The sequence below is a fragment of the Aplidium turbinatum genome, chromosome 10 (genome assembly GCF_918807975.1).
Source record: "Aplidium turbinatum chromosome 10, kaAplTurb1.1, whole genome shotgun sequence".
Taxonomy (NCBI): domain Eukaryota; kingdom Metazoa; phylum Chordata; class Ascidiacea; order Aplousobranchia; family Polyclinidae; genus Aplidium; species Aplidium turbinatum.
Window position 1 is genome coordinate 12186761 of NC_137481.1, and position 21945 is coordinate 12208705.

The 21945-nt window shown below is 36.5% G+C and overlaps 2 protein-coding genes across 3 annotated transcripts; one reads left to right on the top strand and one right to left on the bottom strand.

The window, feature by feature from the left end:
- Positions 1 to 1487: 1487 nt before the first annotated feature.
- Positions 1488 to 5293, bottom strand: LOC145778964 (uncharacterized). Its single transcript, XM_082590550.1, has 5 exons — positions 5114 to 5293; positions 3729 to 3911; positions 2742 to 2902; positions 2145 to 2269; positions 1488 to 1675 (listed from the first exon to the last, which is right to left on the bottom strand). Exons 1-5 carry the CDS (start codon positions 5291 to 5293, stop codon positions 1488 to 1490), a joined length of 837 nt encoding a protein of 278 aa, XP_082446676.1.
- Positions 5294 to 11563: 6270 nt separating this feature from the next.
- Positions 11564 to 20891, top strand: LOC145778629 (RING finger protein 11-like). Of its 2 annotated transcripts, none has more exons than XM_082590159.1 (3): positions 11564 to 11833; positions 18079 to 18254; positions 18855 to 20891. In XM_082590159.1, exons 1-3 carry the CDS (start codon positions 11711 to 11713, stop codon positions 19033 to 19035), a joined length of 480 nt encoding a protein of 159 aa, XP_082446285.1. In that variant the 5' UTR covers positions 11564 to 11710; the 3' UTR covers positions 19036 to 20891. The 2 variants fall into 2 exon arrangements, with proteins under 2 accessions (XP_082446285.1, XP_082446286.1); XM_082590160.1 differs by lacking the exon at positions 11564 to 11833 and adding an exon at positions 12609 to 12717.
- Positions 20892 to 21945: the final 1054 nt, after the last annotated feature.

Below are 21945 nucleotides of genomic sequence, written 5' to 3' on the forward strand. Positions count from 1 at the left end.
GTTTTTAAAATACTTTCAACAATCAGCACTCGTGATAACGTATCAAATATCAAGTTAATCGAACGAAAATGTACCACTAATATATGGCCTGGCACCTGGTTTCCGTTTGTATTTCCTATAGGCATGTCAATTTTTGAAATATTAATCTGCACTCCATCAAGCCAAAATTGATGAAAATGGATCACTAACACAACTAAAATCCTGTAATAAACGACAAAAAGTGGATTAACATCATACAAAAGTGGCCAAAGTCACACCATATTTTCTACATGTCAAGGGGTGACTATAGCCACCTAGGTGAAAGAAGCAAATGCTCAGCAGCCAAATTACATAATTAATACTGAACCTAGAGCTAAGACCTACTTTCTGTCAATGCTTGGCATACCCAGTATGGTCAAACACTGGCGTGCCAGGTAAAAGTTTGCAAAGTTATTTTTTGGTGTTATTTGGCGGCCATATTGGATCCTCCAGAGTGAACAACTGAATTCACATTTTTCTTAAAAAATTCTGAAAACACACAAAAGAGGATATTTACAAACCTATGCAAATGACCAAAATATTGCAGAAATATTTTAAGTTGCTCAAGTTCCCCAGGAACCTTTTTTTTGTTTGGTATAAAGTCACCCTTGATGGCCAATGCCAACCCATTTTACGGAATGATTTGTTATTGATGAGAAACATCTGAAGTAGCATCTATCCATGATCGAAAAATGTTTGGAACTGCCTATTTCATCCAAAAATTTGTTAATTTTTTAAGTTGGTACACTATTGTTTTTGTGGCAAAATGGGACCCCCTCAAACTTAAATAAACGAAAAACTACTTCTTTTTCCTTTACAGTGCTTTGCTAGGGGAGAAAGTTGCCCGACTTCCCTCCCCCTCTCGGAGCACCTGCTCGGTGCCCATGAGATTCGCGGGCCCCTAATCAAGGCACTTCTAACAAAAACGCGCTTTGTATAAATATACGACTTAGTTTCTTAAATTTCCAGGACCTCTCGGAAGGGTTGCGGGACCCTCAAATCATCTCGGGCCCGAGTCCAAAAAATATACCTCCTTGTCAATGTACTGATTATATGTCTCGGCTTTTGTTGTATTGCATCTGTGATGTGTCATTGTCTGTACAGTGGGCTATGTTGTCGCACGCGTTCAAGACAAAAGTGTTACAGTATAAATGTCATAATGGGACAAACTGATGTTTCTCACAGCTAGAGCAAGAGCAAGACGCTAGCCGTTTTGGTAACTTCTTCACTTCAAAGTACACGCAACACAATTCAAGTTTAAACTCTCTCTCCTCAGAATTGTTTAGAGAGTAGCCTATAGCATACCTACCCAAACAAACGAAACAATTTCTCTGTTATGGCTGTGAAAGCTTTGTCGTTTTTAAGTGTAAAATTTGCACAACATGGACTACTCTTTGTATTGTTGAGTAGCCCTAAAAAGGGCTGTTTTGGTAGCCCTAAAAAGAGCTTTTGAATGGGCGTTGGGGATACTACAGCAGCGGATATGATTCGGCAATGGCTCGAACAGCTTCTGAAAAGTACTGTTCCCGTGCGAATTGGTGCCTCCACATAAATTCATCCAAATAGCCAGGAATCATATCTCTGCTGGTACCCCCCATTCTTTTTAGCTTCCTTTTGCTGTTGAGCCACATGTTTTCTACGTGATTGGTATGAGCTCCTGTGGCAGACACGTATCGATAACTGTGATTAACTGTTTGGTGTACATATCCAAGATCTAAAAAATGCAATATGAAGTGCTGTATAATTAGGCTATAATGTTTTGTTTTATGAATGATCTATTAAAAATGATGTATTCAAAATGATCTATAATCCTTTTTTAAATTAAAAGATTTGCTACAAAACGTTCCATTCATCTGGCAAGTAGCATGCTAAATGATTGTTTTGACATAAATTCGTTTAGACGATTATTACCCACAATCCCGTATCACTAGGCTACGGTCATTAAAACTTCTTGAAATTCTTTCTATCAAATACACTAAGAAACTTGTGGTTAGTCTACGTGTCGAGAACTGCAGATGATTAGACGCAGCCCCTTGTTATTTATTTAACGGGGACACTAGACTAACACAGGCCTATTGACTTTATTGCATCTTTGCAATGAAAGTGAAAGAGAAACAAACACTCACTAGATAAATTGGAGTATGCGCCCCATTCGTCGGAATGGATTTCAGTGCCAGGAGCAATGTAGCGTACAATTTCCGCCTCGAGAGTGGCTCGGTCTCGGCATGGCACCAGTTTGATGAAACATTCCCTAACAAAAATTGGAATTACAACCACTTTAAACATGGTGTTTATTGACGTATCATAGTTTATTGTCTACAAATAACAAGTAGCCTATCGATTACAAGATATTGGCCAATTGTTGCATCAACTGTGTTCGCTGGACTTAACCACTAAGCAATTATTACCATGCAGAATTTTCACCACAAAGATGTTGACTGAAAACTGTTATCATAACTTAACGTTTAACAAGGCTGAGTAACCTTCTTCTTTCCGATCGAAACAGGCAATGTAAAATCTTGTTGGGCTAAGCATGTTTCAGAGGTTGAAGGCGCCAAAATAACAGGTCGTTGACCGTAAAAGCTCAATTGCTTTGCTTTTTATTTCGAAATTGTTTAGTTAGAATATAATTCTTACCCCATACCAGAATGTTAGTGATATTTTGGACTTAGATAAATCAAACATATCAAGAAAGTACGTGACATGTTAGTATTGTCACCTACTTTGTTGTGGTATCAATTCCACCGAACATCCACTGTTGGGGCACTGGACGCCCTTGTGCGTTCCCAGGTTTCCGTCGTGCGACGAGAGATTCGTCAATGGCCACGACGTGCCCCGGTCCACCGATCTGATGGATATTTCGCAACAGATCTTCAGAACAGACCTGCAACGTTACCAAAATATATCACTATTGAAACTACCTCAAAGGCGTAATCGAGAGCTAGGCTAGAATCCCCTTGAAATCTTAGCAACGTAACGATTGGGCAGTGGCGTAGATCAGTGCTACTCAAACTTTTTTATACAGCGTACCGGCAGAGGTCTTATTGTCATTCGGCGTACCTTCACACATTTCAAAAAAAAAATAGCAATAACAAGGCCAATCTTAGTTTTGCAAGTGTACATTGAGCAAATTCACTAACAGTTTAATCAAAAATCAGTGAATCAAATCCAAAATAATTAAACAGTCAATCTAAAATCTCTAAAACGATTTATTATTCTCTACTTTAAATTGGAGGATTACAACTCCCCCTTTGGCACGCGTGTGACGTCACGACATTGAGAATAATGCTTTCAGTTTCTATGTCCCTAAAACAAAGTTTGCCTTTTTTTAAACGAAACTGCATTGAAAGAGCGAGTTTTGCCAATACCAAGCATTCAAATATCTCAGCCAGGAATTAGCAACAAGAAAACATAGAGACTTAGCATTATTACCGAAAAATGCCCAAGAAAACATGATGTTATCCTTTTGCTATGCCACCGTACAGCACCATTTTACAGGAATATTTATACCCACATTTTTGTTGAAAATGCTCTCAGAATGCACCAAATTCAAAGTAATTTTTAACAAATTTCTGGGGGAGGCCCCCAGATCCCCCGCCACTGAGTGTCACCTTTGGCGAAGACGCCGTCGGGCTTAAACCCCCTTTTAAAAATTCCTGGCTACGCCACTGGTACAACATATAACCTATAGCTGCATTAAATTAACAAACCTCACGTAGAAAAGCCATCCACTGCACCACTGTTGCTTTGCTAACTCTCGCATAGCGACGAATTCCTCTTTGTAGTAACTCGTCTTCGGCCCAAAGAAAAATTAATTCAATGCCAGTTGTGAGGTTCAAATTAGATTTTTCAAAAAACGAACCCTTGCGAATAGAACTCGTGGTTCTGCAAGTCTACACAGAAATGTAATAAATAAAAATGGTTAAAAATTGAAAAAAAATTTCAAAGATATAATTAAACTTTTAAGGTTAAATATAACTTTGTCTCCGGTAGGGGAAGGCGGGGCAAGTTGAGCAGGTTTTTTTTCAAATCTAATCTTTTTTATTTCACTAACTTTTTCGAAGACTCAAGTATTGCATTTCAAAAGCATGCTAATAAACCAAGTTTTAAGACAGAAACTGGTTGGTTTTATTTATTATTTTGCACTGTATTCAAGTTTAAGTAACGATTGCACAACTTGCCCCGGATTATTTTTCCGGGGCAAGTTGTGCAGCACCATGGGGCAAGCTGTGTAGCACCATGGGGTATGGGGTAAGTTGAGCAACAGTAGGGTCTAGGGGAAAGTTGAGCAACATATTACGGCCAGCAAAAGTACAGACAATTTAACAAATCAGCTATTTTTACATTCATTCACTATCTCCAGACTTTGAAACTATGTTAAAATGGTTAATAGGCTACAACATTTGTAAATTAACAAAGGCGGTTTACACGAACATTTGCACAACTTGCCCCGTCATCAATTGCACAACTTGCCCCATTCACACTTTTTTTTAAAGAACAAAAAATTTCAAGTAAACTAACAAATGCACGAAGAAATTTTACCTGCGAAAATACAACTACATCATGTCTACTGACCCCTACTGCTAACGTTTGACTAGTTCTACTGTGCATCCCAAAAATCAAAATTTTGTTTGCATCCGAATTCAGATCCTAAGACCTAAACACCTTATATCGTTGATCAAGCCTGACCTGCCCAAAAATCTGATAACTGCGATTCAAGGCTTCAAAGGCATTATAGGTAAAATATAATAACGGCGTTACAGATTCATTACGCTCTTTATTTCCTTTCAAACAGGGACTTGCACAACTTGCCCCGTTGCACAACTTGCCCCGCCTTCCCCCTATTTCTCTTCATGGGCAGTGAGCACCTATGGAGAGAAGTAGAATTCAGTGAAACGTCTGCGTTGGCATGAGCAACAATACAACATAACAAAGGTCATTAAGCAGAATCAAAGTAACCATAAACCGGTAGTGTTTAAAGTGCAGCCCGCGGGCCGCATGCAACACGCGAGAACACTATCTGCGGCCCCCGACTGGGCATTGTACATTGTAAAATACATTTATCAGACTCTTTGGAAACTGATTTAACTCTTACCTTTTGTCTGCAACGCCACACTTTTCCATCCGCGACACTACTTTTCACTCCATCAAACATGTTGCTTCCACATTTAGGGCAAATGCATCTTGTAGCAAGCAATCTGTACTCCCTGAAAGAAAACACTCCCATTGAGTGCATATCACTGTAATTTAGTTCATGCAAATTTCTGGAAGCCATTATTTTTGAATGTCCGAAGCATGTATAGTAAAATGTAACAGAAACCTTTATGTGCAGTCTCAAAGATTCATACAATCAAAAAAAGTAGGCCGGTTTGTGATGTCACAAGAGAGCGGGACATCTGACAACTTAGTCTAGTCACCCAATCAGCAAATCCGTGACTTGTTAAATCACATAATTATATTGTCGATTAGGCTAGATGTTTATATTGTAAAAATTGAATTGCTGAGAATTGGTACAAAATAGTAAAGTTTAAACCATCAGTTAATGGCTCCAGCGTTTATTTGTGAATTAGGGTTAACTGATTCGTAAATTTGGCAATTAATCCATTCGTATAGATGAAGCATAATGCCATCCAACGATAGTAAAATTGTTAGAATCCGAGCAGAAATGAGAAAGCTACAGCATATTTGGTGGAGGCACTATTCACCGATCACATCAAACTGTGGGCGGCTTATACTGGACCACGATCGAATCGCCTTGAAAAATGCATTGGAAAAAAGCTTTGTCGAGCGGTTACGTTTGAACAACGATTGCTCGTTTTGTGAATTAGATATAAATGTGAAAGTTAACATATGAATAAACCAAGACATACTCTTTTAATTTGTGTTGGTTTGGTACTTTTATTGTAAAAAATGAATTGCTGAGAATTGGTACAAAATAGTAAAGTTTAGGTTAGCGCTAGATCAATATAATGCATACTTTAAACTTGCAACTAATGAATTCGGATAGACGCAGTATCGTGCTTTCCAACGATGGTAAAATTTCTCAAATCCGAGCAGAAATGAGAAAGCTACAGCACATTTGGTGGAGGCAGTATTCACTGATCACAGCAAACTGTGGGCGGCTTGTAATGAACACTGGAAACTGATCGCTTTGTGTTTGCATTGTTTTGGTAAAAAGCTTCGTCGAGCGGTTACGTTTGAACAACGATTTCTCGTTTTGTGGATTAGATATAAATGTGAAAGTTAACATTTGAATAAACCAAGACATACTCTTTTAATTTGTGTTGGTTTGGTATTTTTATTGTAATAAATGAATTGCTGAGAATTGGTACAAAATAGTAAAGTTTAAGTTAGCGCTACATAAATGCAATGCCTACTTTAGATTGGCAATTAATCCATTCAAGTAGATGAATCATAATGCCATCCAACGATAGTAAAATTGTTAGAATCCGAGCAGAAATGAGAAAGCTACAGCATATTTGGTGGAGGCAGTATTCATCGATCACGTGAAACTGTGGGCGGCTTATACTGAACCACGATCGAATCGCCTTGAAAAATGCATTGGAAAAAAGCTTCGTCGAGCGGTTACGTTTGAACAACGATTGTTCGTTTTGTGGATAACATATAAACGTGAAAGTTGTTAGGTTAAAAAAACAAGACATACTCTTTTAATTTATGTTGGTTTGGTATTTTTATTGTAAAAATTGAATTGCTGAGAATTGGTACAAAATAGTAAAGTTTACGTTAGCGCTACATAAATATAGTGCCTACTTTAGATTAGCAATTAATCCATTCGGGTAGATGAAGCATAATGCCATCCAACGATAGTAAAATTGTTAAAAACCGAGCAGAAATGAGAAAGCTACAGCATATTTGGTGGAGGCAGTATTCACCGATCGCATCAAACTGTGGGCGGCTTGTAATGAACACTCGAAACTGATCGCTTTGTGTTTGCATTGTTTTGGTAAAAAGCTTCGTCGAGCGGTTACGTTTGAACAACGATTGCTCGTTTTGTGGATTAGATATAAATGTGAAAGTTAACATTTAAATAAACCAAGACATACTCTTTTAATTTGTGTTGGTTTGGTATTTTTATTGTAAAAAATGAATTGCTGAGAATTGGTACAAAATAGTAAAGTTTAAGTTAGCGCTACATAAATATAGTGCCTACTTTAGATTGGCAATTAATCCATTCGAGTAGATGAAGCATAATGCCATCCAACGATAGTAAAATTGTTAAAATCCGAGCAGAAATGAGAAAGCTACAGCATATTTGGTGGAGGCAGTATTCATCGATCACAGCAAACTGTGTGCGGCCTACACTGAACCACGATCGAATCGCCTTGAAAAATGCATTGGAAAAAAGCTTCGTCGAGCGGTTACGTTTGAACAACGATTTCTCATTTTGTGGATAACATATAAACGTGAAAGTTGTTAGGTTAATAAAACAAGACATACTCTTTTAATTTGTGTTAATTTGGTATTTTTATTGTAAAAATTGAATTGCTGAGAATTGTTACAAAATAGTAAAGTTTAAGTTAGCGCTACATAAATATAGTGCCTACTTTAGATTGGCAATTAATCCATTCGGGTAGATGAAGCATAATGCCATCCAACGATAGTAAAATTGGTAAAATCCGAGCAGAAATGAGAAAGCTACAGCATATTTGGTGGAGGCAGTATTCACCGATCGCATCAAACTGTGGGCGGCTTGTAATGAACACTCGAAACTGATCGCTTTGTGTTTGCATTGTTTTGGTAAAAAGCTTCGTCGAGCGGTTACGTTTGAACAACGATTGCTCGTTTTGTGGATTAGATATAAATGTGAAAGTTAACATATGAATAAACCAAGACATACTCTTTTAATTTGTGTTGGTTTGGTATTTTTATTGTAAAAAATGAATTGCTGAGAATTGGTACAAAATAGTAAAGTTTCAACCATCAGTTAATGGCTCCAGTGTTTATTTGTGAATTAGGGTTAACTGATTCGTATAGATGAAGCATAATGCCATCTAACGATAGTAAAATTGTTAGAATCCGAGCAGAAATGAGAAAGCTACAGCATATTTGGTGGAGGCACTATTCACCGATCACATCAAACTGTGGGCGGCTTATACTGGATCACGATCGAATCACCTTGAAAAATGCATTGGAAAAAAGCTTGGTCGAGCGGTTACGTTTGAACAACGAGTGCTCGTTTTGTGGATTAGATATAAATGTGAAAGTTAACATATGAATAAACCAAGACATACTCTTTTAATTTGTGTTTTATTGTAAAAATTGAATTGCTGAGAATTGGTACAAAATAGTAAAGTTTAAGTTACCCGCTACATAAATGCAATGCATACTTTAGACTGGCAATTAATCCATTCGGGTAGATGAAGCATAATGCCATCCAACGATAGTAAAATTGTTAGAATCCGAGCAGAAATGAGAAAGCTACAGCATATTTGGTGGAGGCAGTATTCTAAACTGTGGGCGGCCTATACTGAACCACGATTGCTCGTTTTGTAGATAACATATAAACGTGAAATATATAAACGTGAAAGTTGTTACGTTAATAAAGCAAGTATTTTTATTGTAAAAATGAATTGCTGAGAATTGGTACAAAATAGTAACAGTTTAAGTTAGCGCTAGATCAATAATAATGCCTACAAATATTTAAAAATCAATAGGCATTCCGCTTTTACTTCTATTCCGCGTTTTCGTTTCTTCTATTCTTCGTCTTTTATGCTAGCAGTTAGAAGTTGTTGTTTATGCATAGTTTTTTGTTTGTTTTTTTTCTCATAACTTACTACTTTTGTAGGGCATGATATTTTTTTATATTTGAATAAAATCACAGCAATTCACTTGACTGTCGCAGCAGTAAACAACTTTTTGTTTTCATTTTTTACGGAACTTAAGCTTATCCTATTTTAACGCATATCTTGGTTTCAACGTAATGCCGATGTTTGACATTTGTCACATTAAAAACACGGGAAGCAGCTGACTCGATGACTAATATAGTCTTTCGCTGCTTCCTGTCTGTTGTAGATTCTAGTTATGGTGCTATTTTATTTGCATTGTCTATATTTTGTACCGTATACTTTTCTCGCAACAGACAAAATAAAAGGTTTCTCTCTCTCTCTCTGCAGCCTTCCTAAAAGTAGTTGCGTTTTTTTGCATGACGTCACATATTTTTGTGACGTCACTAACCAAAACGGCCGATCCTAAACCAGCACCGAAATATCAACCACAGTAGTTGTAAAAAGCTTATTCATATTCATATCATACGGTACTTCCACTGTAATGTATGAAGTTCAAATCTAGTGAAGGTGAAGAAGAACACTAGAGTCTGCAACAAATTATTTCACCACAAAGTAGAATATTTTCTTGAGATCACATTTGTGTATTAAACAGTCTCACCAAAAAAGATGCATTTTCACCATGTGAGAAGCTGAGAGAGTAATAGTAATTGAATCTGCCTGTGTTAATGATCTAAGAAGATATATAATAAATATTTCAACAATATAAGATAAGCTAAACTGCCACATTCAGTGTGAGGCCAAGTGGTAAAAATCACGGTGACCTATTTACACAGGCTATGTTAAATGCAAGCTTTTGATGTGACTGAAAGTTGATCATTTGAGTACCGTTTACGGTAGTTGATAAGTGTAGTCTTTGTGTAATTTTTTTGTGATTTTGAACCTTTGTGCCATTTCTGCCATACAAATAATTAGTAAGCTATATTCCAATATAGATTCTATTTGAATAAGGACCTTCTGATAAATCTCCTTTTAGGGCGAGACAGGCTGTAGTGGTTTTCAAAAGTATTAACTATATCATATTTGATGTAATAGTCTATATACACAGTGCCGGCAAAAAAACCTTTCATGTACCGGTAGCCTACAATCTGCACAAGTTTTTAGTTTACTGTTCTTGCCAAAAGCATTGCATCACAAAAACACTTATAGTTACGTCATAAGCTACTGTCTGGCTACACTTCACCGCAAAGCCATTCCTCTGCGTGCCTAGTGTTGCTTACAGCTTCGTGAATAGTAAGGTCGGTGAAATCGCACAATATTTTTCATTTTCTCAAAGTTTCGAGGTCTTGCAAAATTTATTCAAAAACTAAAATGGGTCGAAAGAAGGCGCAAATGGAAGAAAATATCATGCCTTGACTTTATTAGAGAAGGGAGATTCTGTGGTTTTGCCATAGCCAGATATTGGTGTCTTAAAAGAAGCAATTTATCAATTAAAAAGGTTAAAAAAGTCAGTCAGTGTAAAGATTTTTTACCAGAACTGCATAATATTTTGGCACCTATTATATACTGGTAATCAAAAAAGCATCTTACAACACTGGATATAGAAAAAGATAATTGTCAATTTTTGATGTGAAACTAGAAGTTTTGCAGTGATTTGAGATTCAGTGATCACATTTTGGCATATCGATTCTCAAAAATATCATTTAAAAAAAATTAAAATTCCAATGTACTGTACTTCAAATAAGACTCAAAAGAAAACATGATTCAAAAGAAACAAGACTCAAAAGAAAACATGATCATTATTATTATTTAATGTTGTCACCATCATTATAAAAACAATTATTTTGCACCGGGGAAGACTACACCAGCTTAGACAAAAACACGGTTCACTCTCATTTCATCTAGGTTTACTTAAGGGACACCGCTACACCTATGAACCTCTAATGAAAATAAATTTTTGAAGAAAATTATATGAAAAAATAGAGAATTTCATCAGGATTCTGAATATATGGAGGTTTCTCCACAATTCCAATTCTTTCCCTGTTAAATTTTAGAACTAGTGGAGCTACCACGCGACCATAACCATTTGCAAACCATAACTTTAAATGCGTTTTACTCAAAATGACATTTTTTGCAGTAAATGTTAACTCATTTGTTTATTTCTTGTCCAAATTGGCTAAAAATTGGAATACATGCTTGTTGGTACAATGGTATTGCATCAAACTTTGAGAGCTTTTTTTGAAATTTTATTTCTTTATCATTTTATTAAAAAAATGTGTATAAATATTTTCGCACACAAGTAACTAATTTTTTTTTTTCAGGAAAGTGACATTTAGAGAAAAAAGCTCTCATAGGTATTTGCACATAAGGTAGATCAAGGACTTCATAACATTTCTTGTTGCTATATGTTGCTGGTAGTAAGAAACATTATTTTGTATTAGCATGTGAAAAAATAATTATTGAAATATTGTCTGTCTTTGAAGGAAGCTCATTGCATCAAATTAAACTTTTATTTCCATGAGACTTGCATATTCAGATGCGTCTTTTCATGCCCTTTTCAGAAATATATGGTATGTGGGCCGGGGGTTCCCACAATAGTTAGCTTGTCTGAGGCAAGCTTCTCAGCCATCAGCAAATATTGGGATTTCATTAGAGGTGTCCCCTTAATTCAGTTATTAAGCCATTACAGAGTAGCCTATGTCATTTTACAACCATCATTTTCACCGCATGTTATGGGTTGCTGTTGAATTCTGTTGATAAAAATGTTTTTATTGTGTTATTCTATTTATATGCAGGCTACATGGATTCTGATTTTTAATGATTAAGATTTGTAATAAGCCAGCCTATTGGCAAGTTATATAATTTTGCAAAAGGCTTGTTTTGTAAGAACCATTGTGCTTATTAGATTTGTGGTATTTGCCACATTCCTTATCTTTATTCCTTAAAAGATGGGAAACTGCTTTTCAAATGACTCTTCTGAATCTGATGATATATCCTTGCTTCATGGTGAAGACAATGAAGATAGAGAGGAGATTAGAATAGTAGTACCTTCTTACCTGCCTACAAACCAGGTATGACTATTGACTCCAGTTGTCATATTTGTCATTGTCAATGTGAACTTTAATAAATTACCTGTAAAACTTATTCTTGCCAATGTGTGTGTCCCCAATGTTGTGCGATGTGTTAGAGTGTGCCTTGAAGCTAGGGTTATGTAAAGAAGAGGATACGAAAGCTCTAGACCAGCGGTTCTCAACCGGTGGGCCATGGAAAGATTTTGAGGTGGGCCACAGACTTATTTAAAAATTTGCCAGAGTTAGTGAAAAATTTAGTTTCACTTGTGTTATTATAGTTAATTTTACACTTGTGTGTTTTGTTTACGGGTAGTTGTTTTGATTGTAGCAACAATAAGTGGTGCTGCTGTAATTTGCTGCAGAATGGGAATTTCCATTCTAATTATTGAAAAATCAATGCCGTCTATTGCATAATAGAGTGACATAGAAGAACGTTGATTTTAAGCAACTACAACAGTGTGGTTCTTATAGGGAGCCACTTGGCTCGGTAAGGAGAAATTTTTGAAAAGGGAGAAATAATCGTGTTGAAAGGAATTGGGAAGAAGCGTAAATCAAGTGTAAATTTATCTAAATAATGTATTGAAATGGTTAATTCATTTATGACTGAGCACATAGTTTTAGATCAACGTCGAGTTTTTACAACACTTTATGATGTAACAGACCACTTTGTGATTACCATCAAGTCATAGCCTAACTGAGAGCAGTAGTTTACTGAAATTTGTGCAGATCTGTTTATAGTATTTTTTTGTGAATTATTGTGGTGAGAAATTGGCAATAGTTGTGTCTTCCAAAGAAAGAATACGGCATTAATGTTGAGAACCACTGTAACTACAACTTGGTCAATAACGTTCAGGAGCACGCATCTCATTGATGCACGGTATACGGTAATCTGTTTTGGAACATTTTCTGCTGTTTTTTGTTTTAAAATCCATTTTGCAGTTTTTTTCTTGCATAAACAATTAGTTGGCCATAGTTAGTGGGCCATAAGAATCTTTGTGCAACAAAAACGGGCTACGAAAAAAAAAAGGTTGAGAACCACTGCTCTAGACGAAGACATTAGAGGGGCTGTATTAGAAACTAAATTCATGTTAGTAAATGTCTCAAAAATTCTTCAGTTCTTTCTTCATGTGTTTCATCCTTACTTCACCAAACGCAGTTGGTCTGTCAAATTAGGGCGACTACACTATCAAGTAGTTGCTCGGGATATGCCCAGACATCTGACCCCGATGCAACGTAGTCTAAATATAACAGCTGCTCATACAAAAGAAGATGTGTTTTAAAATATACAACTAACAGGGTTGGCTGATTTAAATCAAATTAATTAAATCATTGATTTAAATCATGATTTAAATCAAACAATAAAAATCAAAAAAATCAATAAAAAAAATCGAATGATTTTTTATTTGCTAAAATAAAAATAAACACATCAACAAACGTTTCACTGCTTCTCTGTAATACAAAAGTTATATTTAAATACTTAGGGTTATTTTATAGGCTATGCATGTTTTGAAAGGCAACTTAGTTTACATGGCAGTTCACAAACAGTGTTGTTCACTAAACATAGTTTTTGAGCAAGTTTTTTCCACTTTTGGTCTGCTTCAATCAGAAGTTCGAAATCGATTGGGCACTGCAAAAGCTGGCGAGCTTGTATTTATGTACAAACTTCTCAATGCAAAATAAACTGCAATTTTGTGTCATCTGAACTTTTATTGTTTTGGTATGGTACGTCGGTAACATAATTATATTACACAGTTAAACTTTCTTTGCAAAAAGTCTGGTTGTAGGCTATGCATCAGTTGAGCAAAAAAGCAAAGTAATGTGTGCTCAAACGTAAGAAAAGATTTTAGTGTAGTGAGATGACAGTCTGAGACGTACCTCAATCTCGATATGCACATTATGATTTAGTATAAAGCAACATATCACACCTACTTAAAAAAATGTGCAATAGGGTGGGCCAAAATTGAGCGTTTTTCAAATTTATCTTTCAATCGCTTCAATAAATTGGTAAAAGTTGCCATTTTCTATATGGTTAACGATGGAAAAAAAATCTTTTTGAATAAAAAAGTTTTTAGGGTCCCGCAAACGCCCCAAAGTGCTCCAATTTTGTTAAATTTCGCAAAAAACGACTTAAAACGCTAATTATACATACCATCTAAATTATCGCCAATCGTTCTTATACTTGACAAATATATGGAGCAACTTGATACACAACATGTAAAAAAAAATTGATTAACATGGCTCAAATACTTAGTGAGATATTCATGTTTAAAGTTTTAAAATATTCAGCCACATGGTGGCGCTATAATTTTATATTTTCTTTAATAACTGGTGACACACTGACGCCACCGACATATACAAGGTATCAATGGAAAGGTAATTAGCATGGCTAAACGATTGTGTATTGAACTTGGTCATGATAATGTTTGATGACGTCATTATGACGTAATATATTGGAAATTGAGTTCATATGAACGATTCATTTGCCTTTTACAGTATATCGAATTCTTAAAGTACAACTTTTAATTAGTGATATTTTCTTCCCAGTTTAAAGTAACATTTTCTTTTGGATGCAGGTAATCGGAACTACGTGGTGTGTAATTATACACTTATACAGACAGTAAGTGATACTAATGCACAACACTATACTGTAATTCAAGAAATCAGCCAAAGTTTTTTTGGTTACTGGTTCAGATGCAGTAGCTGCAGATCGTTGGAATTTTCTATAACTGCATCAATCACTTTATATGTTGCTTGTAGCTGCTTTTCATTTTTTGGCTTTGTATGACCATGAAGAGATGTTGCCATGCCAAGTGCTCTTTCGGCACAATCATTTACCACTGACAGATTCTTGACAACAGATATGGTATATTGATAGTCTGGTGATTCAGGCCATTTAAACGCTGACAGTTTTACCAACTCTTCATTGAAATGTAGAAGATCAAAAAGTCTATATCTGTCGGCCCCAAAAAAATCTTTCAATTGCTTATTCGAAAATGAAGAGCATTGTGGCATCTCCTGACTTTTTTGAAGAGGTTTTCCTTTGTATTTCAACAAAGCTGAGCGCATTGCTTCTTTGGTTGAGTTATCCACTGATGTATCGAAAAGAGCAAGACCTACCAGCCGTTCACTCAAGTACCAAGTGTGATCTCAAATCTTATCTAGAGCAGGTTGGACAATCTTTAAAAACTCATAGGGCAATATTCCTTTAGCACTGCAGATTTCCTCTAGTGCTTTGATGAAACCCAAGTCATTTGAGGGAGCTTTGGAAGCAAACATGCATGTTAGCCACGCTTTGGCATAGTAAACGCTGTAGAATGTTGTCAAACTCCGGAGTCTATGTCATGGCCAAAATATAGTTTAAGCATTGCTAACTTCATAACGTACAGAACTTTAGACATCCATCTTGCATGATGGTAGGCAGACGGTGCCCGCAGCTTAAATGGCATATATTTTTGTGGAAGAATACCACCAAGATACACGCAGCAAAGTTGGGCCATTTCTAAATAATCATGCCTTAACACTGTATCATTTTCCAACCAACTTTTCAAAAATTGTTTAGCTTCTTCAATGTGGCGGAATAAAGTGCGTGAAAGTTTCTTCTTATCCAAGAGTTCGAGATTTTGTGTATCTGTATTAATATCATTCCAAGCAGAACACAGATTCTTAAAAGTGGTTCATAAGGTGCTGTGGTCTTCTTCTTATCTCCAGTTGTAGACAATTTTCCGAGGACGGATTCACTTGCTGCATCACAAAGCAATTCGTAAACATGATCCCGGCAGCTAATTCCAACAGTGCATGGGATAAGGAAGTTTCCAAGCGTTTCACAATGCCAAATTTTACACCAGTATTAACTGCGGTAGTGTCAAATACCTTACGCATGTGATTATTTTGTTTAGTTCTATGCCCTTTTCTATTAGCAGATTAAGAATTTTGGATTGCTCTTCAGCTGCAGATCCATTTTTCACAGGTATTATTCCGAGTAATATCTCGTCTCCCTCAGAAGTGGTTGGTGGCTCGGCCACTCGCTCCTCCTTGTCAGCACAGTGAGTGAGAGCTTTGAATATTTTCCCGTCCCAGTGAAGTGTGAAAAAATCAGTAGTTGCAGCAAGTTCATTAGCTAAGAGATTTCTTTCTGCTTCAGTAGAAAATTTTATCCGCTTTCGGCGTAGGCCTACAGTATTTACAGAGAGAATTTTGTTGTTAAGACTATTTTCTGCAGTCGCGGCACCTACCATTTCAAACACTTGCCTGTTCGACAAAGAATATTTGGCTGCCAGGCTGCAAACTTGGGGTGTAAGAACTTTCTTTTTCTTGGTTTCCGTTGTCTTGCTTGTTTTTGCCGACAAATCCCCCACATAGATTTGATCCAGATCTTCTCCACTTTCTTCTGAAGAAGTACTGGATTGCAACAAATCTTGCGGAAGTGGTGTATCTAAAGCATCTTTAAGTTTACGTTTTATACCTTGATCTTGTTTCGTTTTCTTTCTTTTCGTTTTTATTTGCTCTTAAATATCTAAAGAACCCAAAGTGGCTTTTCGATTTTTACCCCGAATTGCTTTAAGATAATTCCAGTTCTCCATTTTCTTACGGTTGGTAGACGTTCTCAAATCGTCTTCTACGTTTTTCTTAACAACCCATAGCGTATCTTGCAGATCATCTAAAAAAATTTTCTGTTTCTCTTTCTTTTGCTTCTCTGTGTTTGCATTTTTTCAAATTTTCATACCGGTCTGTCAACTTCTTGACCATGTAAGTTATAGCATCTGTGGTTTTAAGACCGATTCCTGTTTTCTTCACTATTGTTTAATATCTTCGACAACTAGAATTATTGCTTTTCATTTCGGGGAAGTACCTTTAGATTCTTCTTGCTTAATTGTGTGATAACCATGGAAGTGAAGCAACACTTCCTTCCCACATGGAGGATACTTTCCAATAAATCCAAGTCTATGGACACCAGCGTTGAGATTTAGCAAAGGTGATTCGTCAATTAGCCATAGTTTCTTTTTTGAATACATTTTATTTGATTAATTGCAGAAAGGCAATTTTAAATAGTATGACGTCATAGTGACGTCATCAAATATTAGTTTGGCCAAGTTTAATACATGATCGCTTTAGCCTTGCTAATTGCCTTTCCATGGATACCTTGAATGTGTCGCTAGCTTCAGTGTGTCGCCAGTTACTAAAGTAAATATAAAACTACAGCGCCACCATGTGGTTAAAATTTTCAATATTCAAACATCTTCTCCACATGAATATCTCACAAGGTACTTGAGCCATATTCATCAAATTTTTTTAATATGCTGCGCATCCAGTTGCTTCATATGCATATTAAATATGAGGAAGATTGGTGGTAATTTAGAAGGTCTTATTGGCGTTTTATGTTGTTTTTTTGCAAAATTTGACAAAACTGGAACACCTTGGGGCGTTTGCGGGACCCTTAAAAGTTTTTTAATCAAAAAAATTTTTTTACCATCGCTAATCATATAGAAAATGGCAACTTTTTCCAATTTATTGGAACGAAATTCCAAAGTCGGTTTTTTTGGCCCACCCTAATGTGCAATAGCGTGACGCGACAATTTATCGAACGACAGTTTATCGAAAGACAGTTCATCGAACGACAATTCATCGAAACGACAGTTCATCGAATCGACTGTTTATCGAAACGACAGTTTATCGAACGACGAAGCACGTATGCAATGGAATACTCAGGGGTTAGGGGCTAGGAGATAATGGTTAGGGTTACTGGTTGGGGGTTAGGTTTTCGATTAACTGTCGTTTGGTAAATTGTCGTTCGATAAACTGTTGTTCGATTAACTGTCGTTTCGATAAACTGTCGTTCGATTAATTGTCGTTCGATAAACTGTCGTTCGATAAACTGTCGTAGTACCGTGCAATAGACACTAGACAGGCTAGCCTACAATGTGATAATAAAAATGATTAAACACTTGCAAAGCAAAGCCTTTCAATCAATCAAGGGGTTAAAAATAATTCTGCTATCTTACTAAAATGATCTCTTCTCCCAAGTAGACTCGACACTTTTTTATATAAAAAAAATCTGATTTAAATCAAAAAAATCCGATTTAAATAAAAAAAATCCGATTTTTTAAAAAAAATCATGATTTTTTCCAACCCTGTCAACTAAAGATAAAAAACAGTTCAGTTTTCAAAACATTTACTAACATGAGTTAACTTTCTATAATGCTTTTTTAGTTTTGCTAATTCTTTAAACTTTTTCCATGACCTTTCAGAGCGAACAGTCGGAGCAAAATCAAACCATGTATCATTTAAGTCCAGGGCAGTCATGCACAGCAGATGAATTAACTGAAGAAGAACAGGTCCGAATGGCACAAAGAGTTGGCCTCATTCAACACTTGCCACGAAATACATGGGACGAAAGTCATATTTCTGACAAGAAAGTTCGAGAGTAAGTGATAGTAAATTTTAATGAATTTTGATTCATTGCCATAAGATTACCTTTGCTATTTCAAAAACGCTTGGTAGCCTATTCCGTAGAAGAGCAGTTGATGGTTTTCTCACCTAGATCAGTTGACCATCACTTGGAAACCGTACATCGTGGTAGAAATGGTTTTGTTCTGTCTTGGTAAGAAGGACTAGCAACACGTAATAGCATGGCTACCACGTCAGGTGTAGATAATCTTGTTACGAAAAAATTAGAAAGCGTTGCAAAGAGGAATCGAAGAACCTTATAGTTTACATTTGTGCAAACCAATCACTGTTTTAAAACAACAAGCGCTTTTACGCCAAATATCGCATGTAAGTGCAAGATTTCGTGCATTATTTTCGACAAGAATATAATTGACAACCACGCTTGATTTATTGCACTGAAAAACCGTGCGTAAGCTATTTCTATAGCTATTGGTTATTTCCTTCCAATGTTCAAGTTTCGTCTTCGCATTGCCATACTCGTTGACATGTTGCCGTAGTTTCGCTTCCAATCAACCACGTTCACATAACTAGAGCAAGAAGATACGTTTCACTCCATTTTTGTGATGATATTATTCAGGTGCTGCATTTGTATGCTTGATTTTGAGCGTGGCGAACCAATCCGCTATCTTCCGTGCATGCATTACTATCATGTCGATTGCATCGATGACTGGCTGATGAGATCATTCACTTGCCCAAGCTGCATGGAACCAGTCGATGCCGCTCTTCTTTCAACTTATAGCCAAAACTTGGATACATGAAGTTAGTTTAATGCTGCTTTTGCTGTCAAAAGTATCAATCAGTGTGTATCTTTTGTCATCTGTGTGTGTTTATTGAACCAGCAGTATGGAACGTGTTCTATTAGGTTATATACCATAGTATTAATTCAAGAGTGCTGGGTATAGGTGCTCCGTACAGTAAACAGTAATTCTTTTAAGCGAAATTTTTAGATTTTTACCGAAATGCGACATTTTGGTGTTGGCTGTATGTCGGCCTGTGTATAGTGGAAACTGAAATTGTTTTGCTGAGAACTGTCTAGAGCAGGTATTTATCGGTTATTTTGAGCTTTTTGCGACATGAAAGTGTGATTCAAAGGTAAAACCGTGATACCAAACAGCGGATATAAAATACTGTCATTGTGTCATGCTTTTTATATTTTGCCATACAACTTCAAAACAAAATCCCATGCTCAGAAGAATACATTTGATGTCCTGCAGATGTGTTTAAGTTTGCGGTTTCGTGTGAGTTGTTGCTAAGATATTGGGTAAGTAGGTAACTTCTCAACCCAGCTAATTATTTTTTACACTAACTTTACGTCAGCAAGCTTTAAATCAATTTAAAAAATAACTAATTTGCTGGGTAAGTAATTAAAAAAAAAATTGTGTTTCCATATCCGTAGTAAACTGCCAACAGTCCATATCTCTCTTGTATTTCGACTTTTGACGCGCTTGTATAGTATTCGCCTGAATTTGGTTACCTTCTCGATATAAACCCCCGCCGTGTAACAGCTTTTAAGTCAAAGACTTAATGCCTCCATTTCTGGGTTAATTTTACCAACTAGAAAAAATTTTAAATTTTTGTTTTAACGGCGAAAAAATTTTAAATTTTTGTTTTATTCTGTGGTTATTCGATATTACTTGATCTGATGCAATATTTCAGTTTTTTTTAAGTTTTATGTGGGTGGCACTTTGCGTCTTATCATGAAGTGCTAAAATATTATGTTAAGTTAAAAACTATAACGTGCACCTGTAGTCGGTATATGCTAGCTAGCAAAAGATGCAAAGAAGTACTAGCTTTTGCAAACTGGTTGTTGTAGCACATTTTATTCGGAAATCAAAACGAAACCTTTCGTTTGTGCAGTTGAAAACTACGTACGCTTGCCGTGATAATCTTCAATTTGCCACTTGAAGATTATCTTGCTGTTTGGCTCGAACATGTATTGCTCAGTGTCTGTTTCTCTGCTTTTGTTTGCACGTGTCTTCGTTTGAACTGTTTGTTTTGTTTTCGCTGATTATAACTATAACCTATCAGCAGATCTCTGATTCCCGAAACACCCAATTTCTTAGTGAATTCTCGTGAATGGCAAACCCCAGTTTGTGTCGTATCCAGGCTCACTCTCGGTGATAGCAGATTTAAATTAAGTTGACGGGATCGGGAAGGCAAGAAAGCCAATCTTCGTGTCTACTTTTAGGCACGCCATTAAATGTCCTGTCAAACACACGGCCACATGCTCTTACACGGTGTGGTAACGGCTGCCTTTTAAAGCCTCGTACCAGGGCTCTCATGACAGCCCGCGCAACTTCAGTGCGACATACAGAATACGATCTTGTTACAGTATTATTTAAACTGACTTTTTTACTGTTTTGTTACAAAAATTGCTGACATATCTTACATCCCAGACAGCAAATTAGTCGTTTTTTACTTTATATCAACGTCTGCAAACGTTGAATCAATGTAACAAAACGACCGATTTGCTGTCAGGGATGTGACACTGAGTTGTGACCAGCTATTGATTGCGCGTGTTTTCGATGTTGTTTGTCACTGTAAAGAGAGATCAATCAGTATTTTCCATTTGACTTCTTCCATAATAAATCTAACTGGATTATCAGTTTTTTGCCATGTCGGTGTCTTCGTATGTGTGCTTCTGCGGGCTGCAAAGACGTATTTAAAAAAGGACAGTGGACACGTTATGACAAGTACTGCACAAGGCGAATAAAAAGTTTAAAACTTTCCCCATTGGCATTATGTAGACTTATCGAACGAACCTCGACTTAAGTACAAGTTTTGGAAAAAGACTGCATGCTTGACCAGGGGCGCCGGAACGATTTTTGACTGGGGAGGCAAGATTACAAAAAAAGGGCACTTTTGTTTACTAAAAGGCCAATTTTTTTCAAGTTTTAAGATAAGATATAGCGATAATGCTAATCTATCAGCTCACTATGTAGGCTATTGAGTAATGATTGCCTACAAATGTCCGGTATACAAAGAAGGGCATCATGCTATGTTATAATGATGTAACCTACTGTTAAGCCTTAAAGCAGCCTATGGCCACGGCCGCTAAGTAGCCTAGTGCTTGAATGACCGCCGGTGCTACCTCCTCAATCGGCCAAGTTTGGCCGCCAGTCTCTTCTAGCCAATTATTTAATTTCGCAATAGAATGATCGTGGATTAACTGTCGAAAATATGTAGTATCAAACAGGGTTGGAGGAACCATTTTAAAAGTAGGTGGGCCCAAAGGCGTAGCAGTCAAAGTTAATCAAACTTCTGAGGGGCTTCGCCCCCCAGACCCCCCATGACATTGCTGCATTCCTAATACTTCAAATCGCTTATACATTGTGTTTTCATGATTGCCTTTTATGCCAACCAGCAAAAAATTTCCATTTTTGGGTCCGATTTGGCCAAATAAATTACAAAATTGTTAAATTGCTCTATAGCGCTGTACAAAATATGGCGATGTACACACAAATAAAAAGGCAATATACACACACAGTTATAATACCAACCTGGGAGAAATAATCTGCAGCATTACACAGTAGGCCGACGTGCATGCACTGCATAGTATGTAATGATATCATTGTTCTAACCTTGGAGAACAATTAGATTGATTTATAGATTACCACACGCAACCAAACCCACACGTGCTTCCCATCAACAGTGGGCTCAACAGAAAA

Excerpts from the sequence above, each read along its gene's own strand:
- LOC145778964 (XM_082590550.1), bottom strand. The coding sequence starts at position 5,293 with ATGGCTTCCAGAAATTTGCATGAACTAAATTACAGTGATATGCACTCA. Across the intron at positions 2,903-3,728 it reads GGATGGCTTTTCTACGTGAG|GTCTGTTCTGAAGATCTGTT; the intron begins GTTTGTTAATTT and ends GTAACGTTGCAG. Across the intron at positions 1,676-2,144 it reads CGCATACTCCAATTTATCTA|GAGCTCATACCAATCACGTA; the intron begins GTGAGTGTTTGT and ends TGTCTGCCACAG.
- LOC145778629 (XM_082590159.1), top strand. The coding sequence starts at position 11,711 with ATGGGAAACTGCTTTTCAAATGACTCTTCTGAATCTGATGATATATCC. Across the intron at positions 11,834-18,078 it reads CTTACCTGCCTACAAACCAG|AGCGAACAGTCGGAGCAAAA; the intron begins GTATGACTATTG and ends ATGACCTTTCAG. Across the intron at positions 18,255-18,854 it reads TCTGACAAGAAAGTTCGAGA|GTGCTGCATTTGTATGCTTG; the intron begins GTAAGTGATAGT and ends GATATTATTCAG.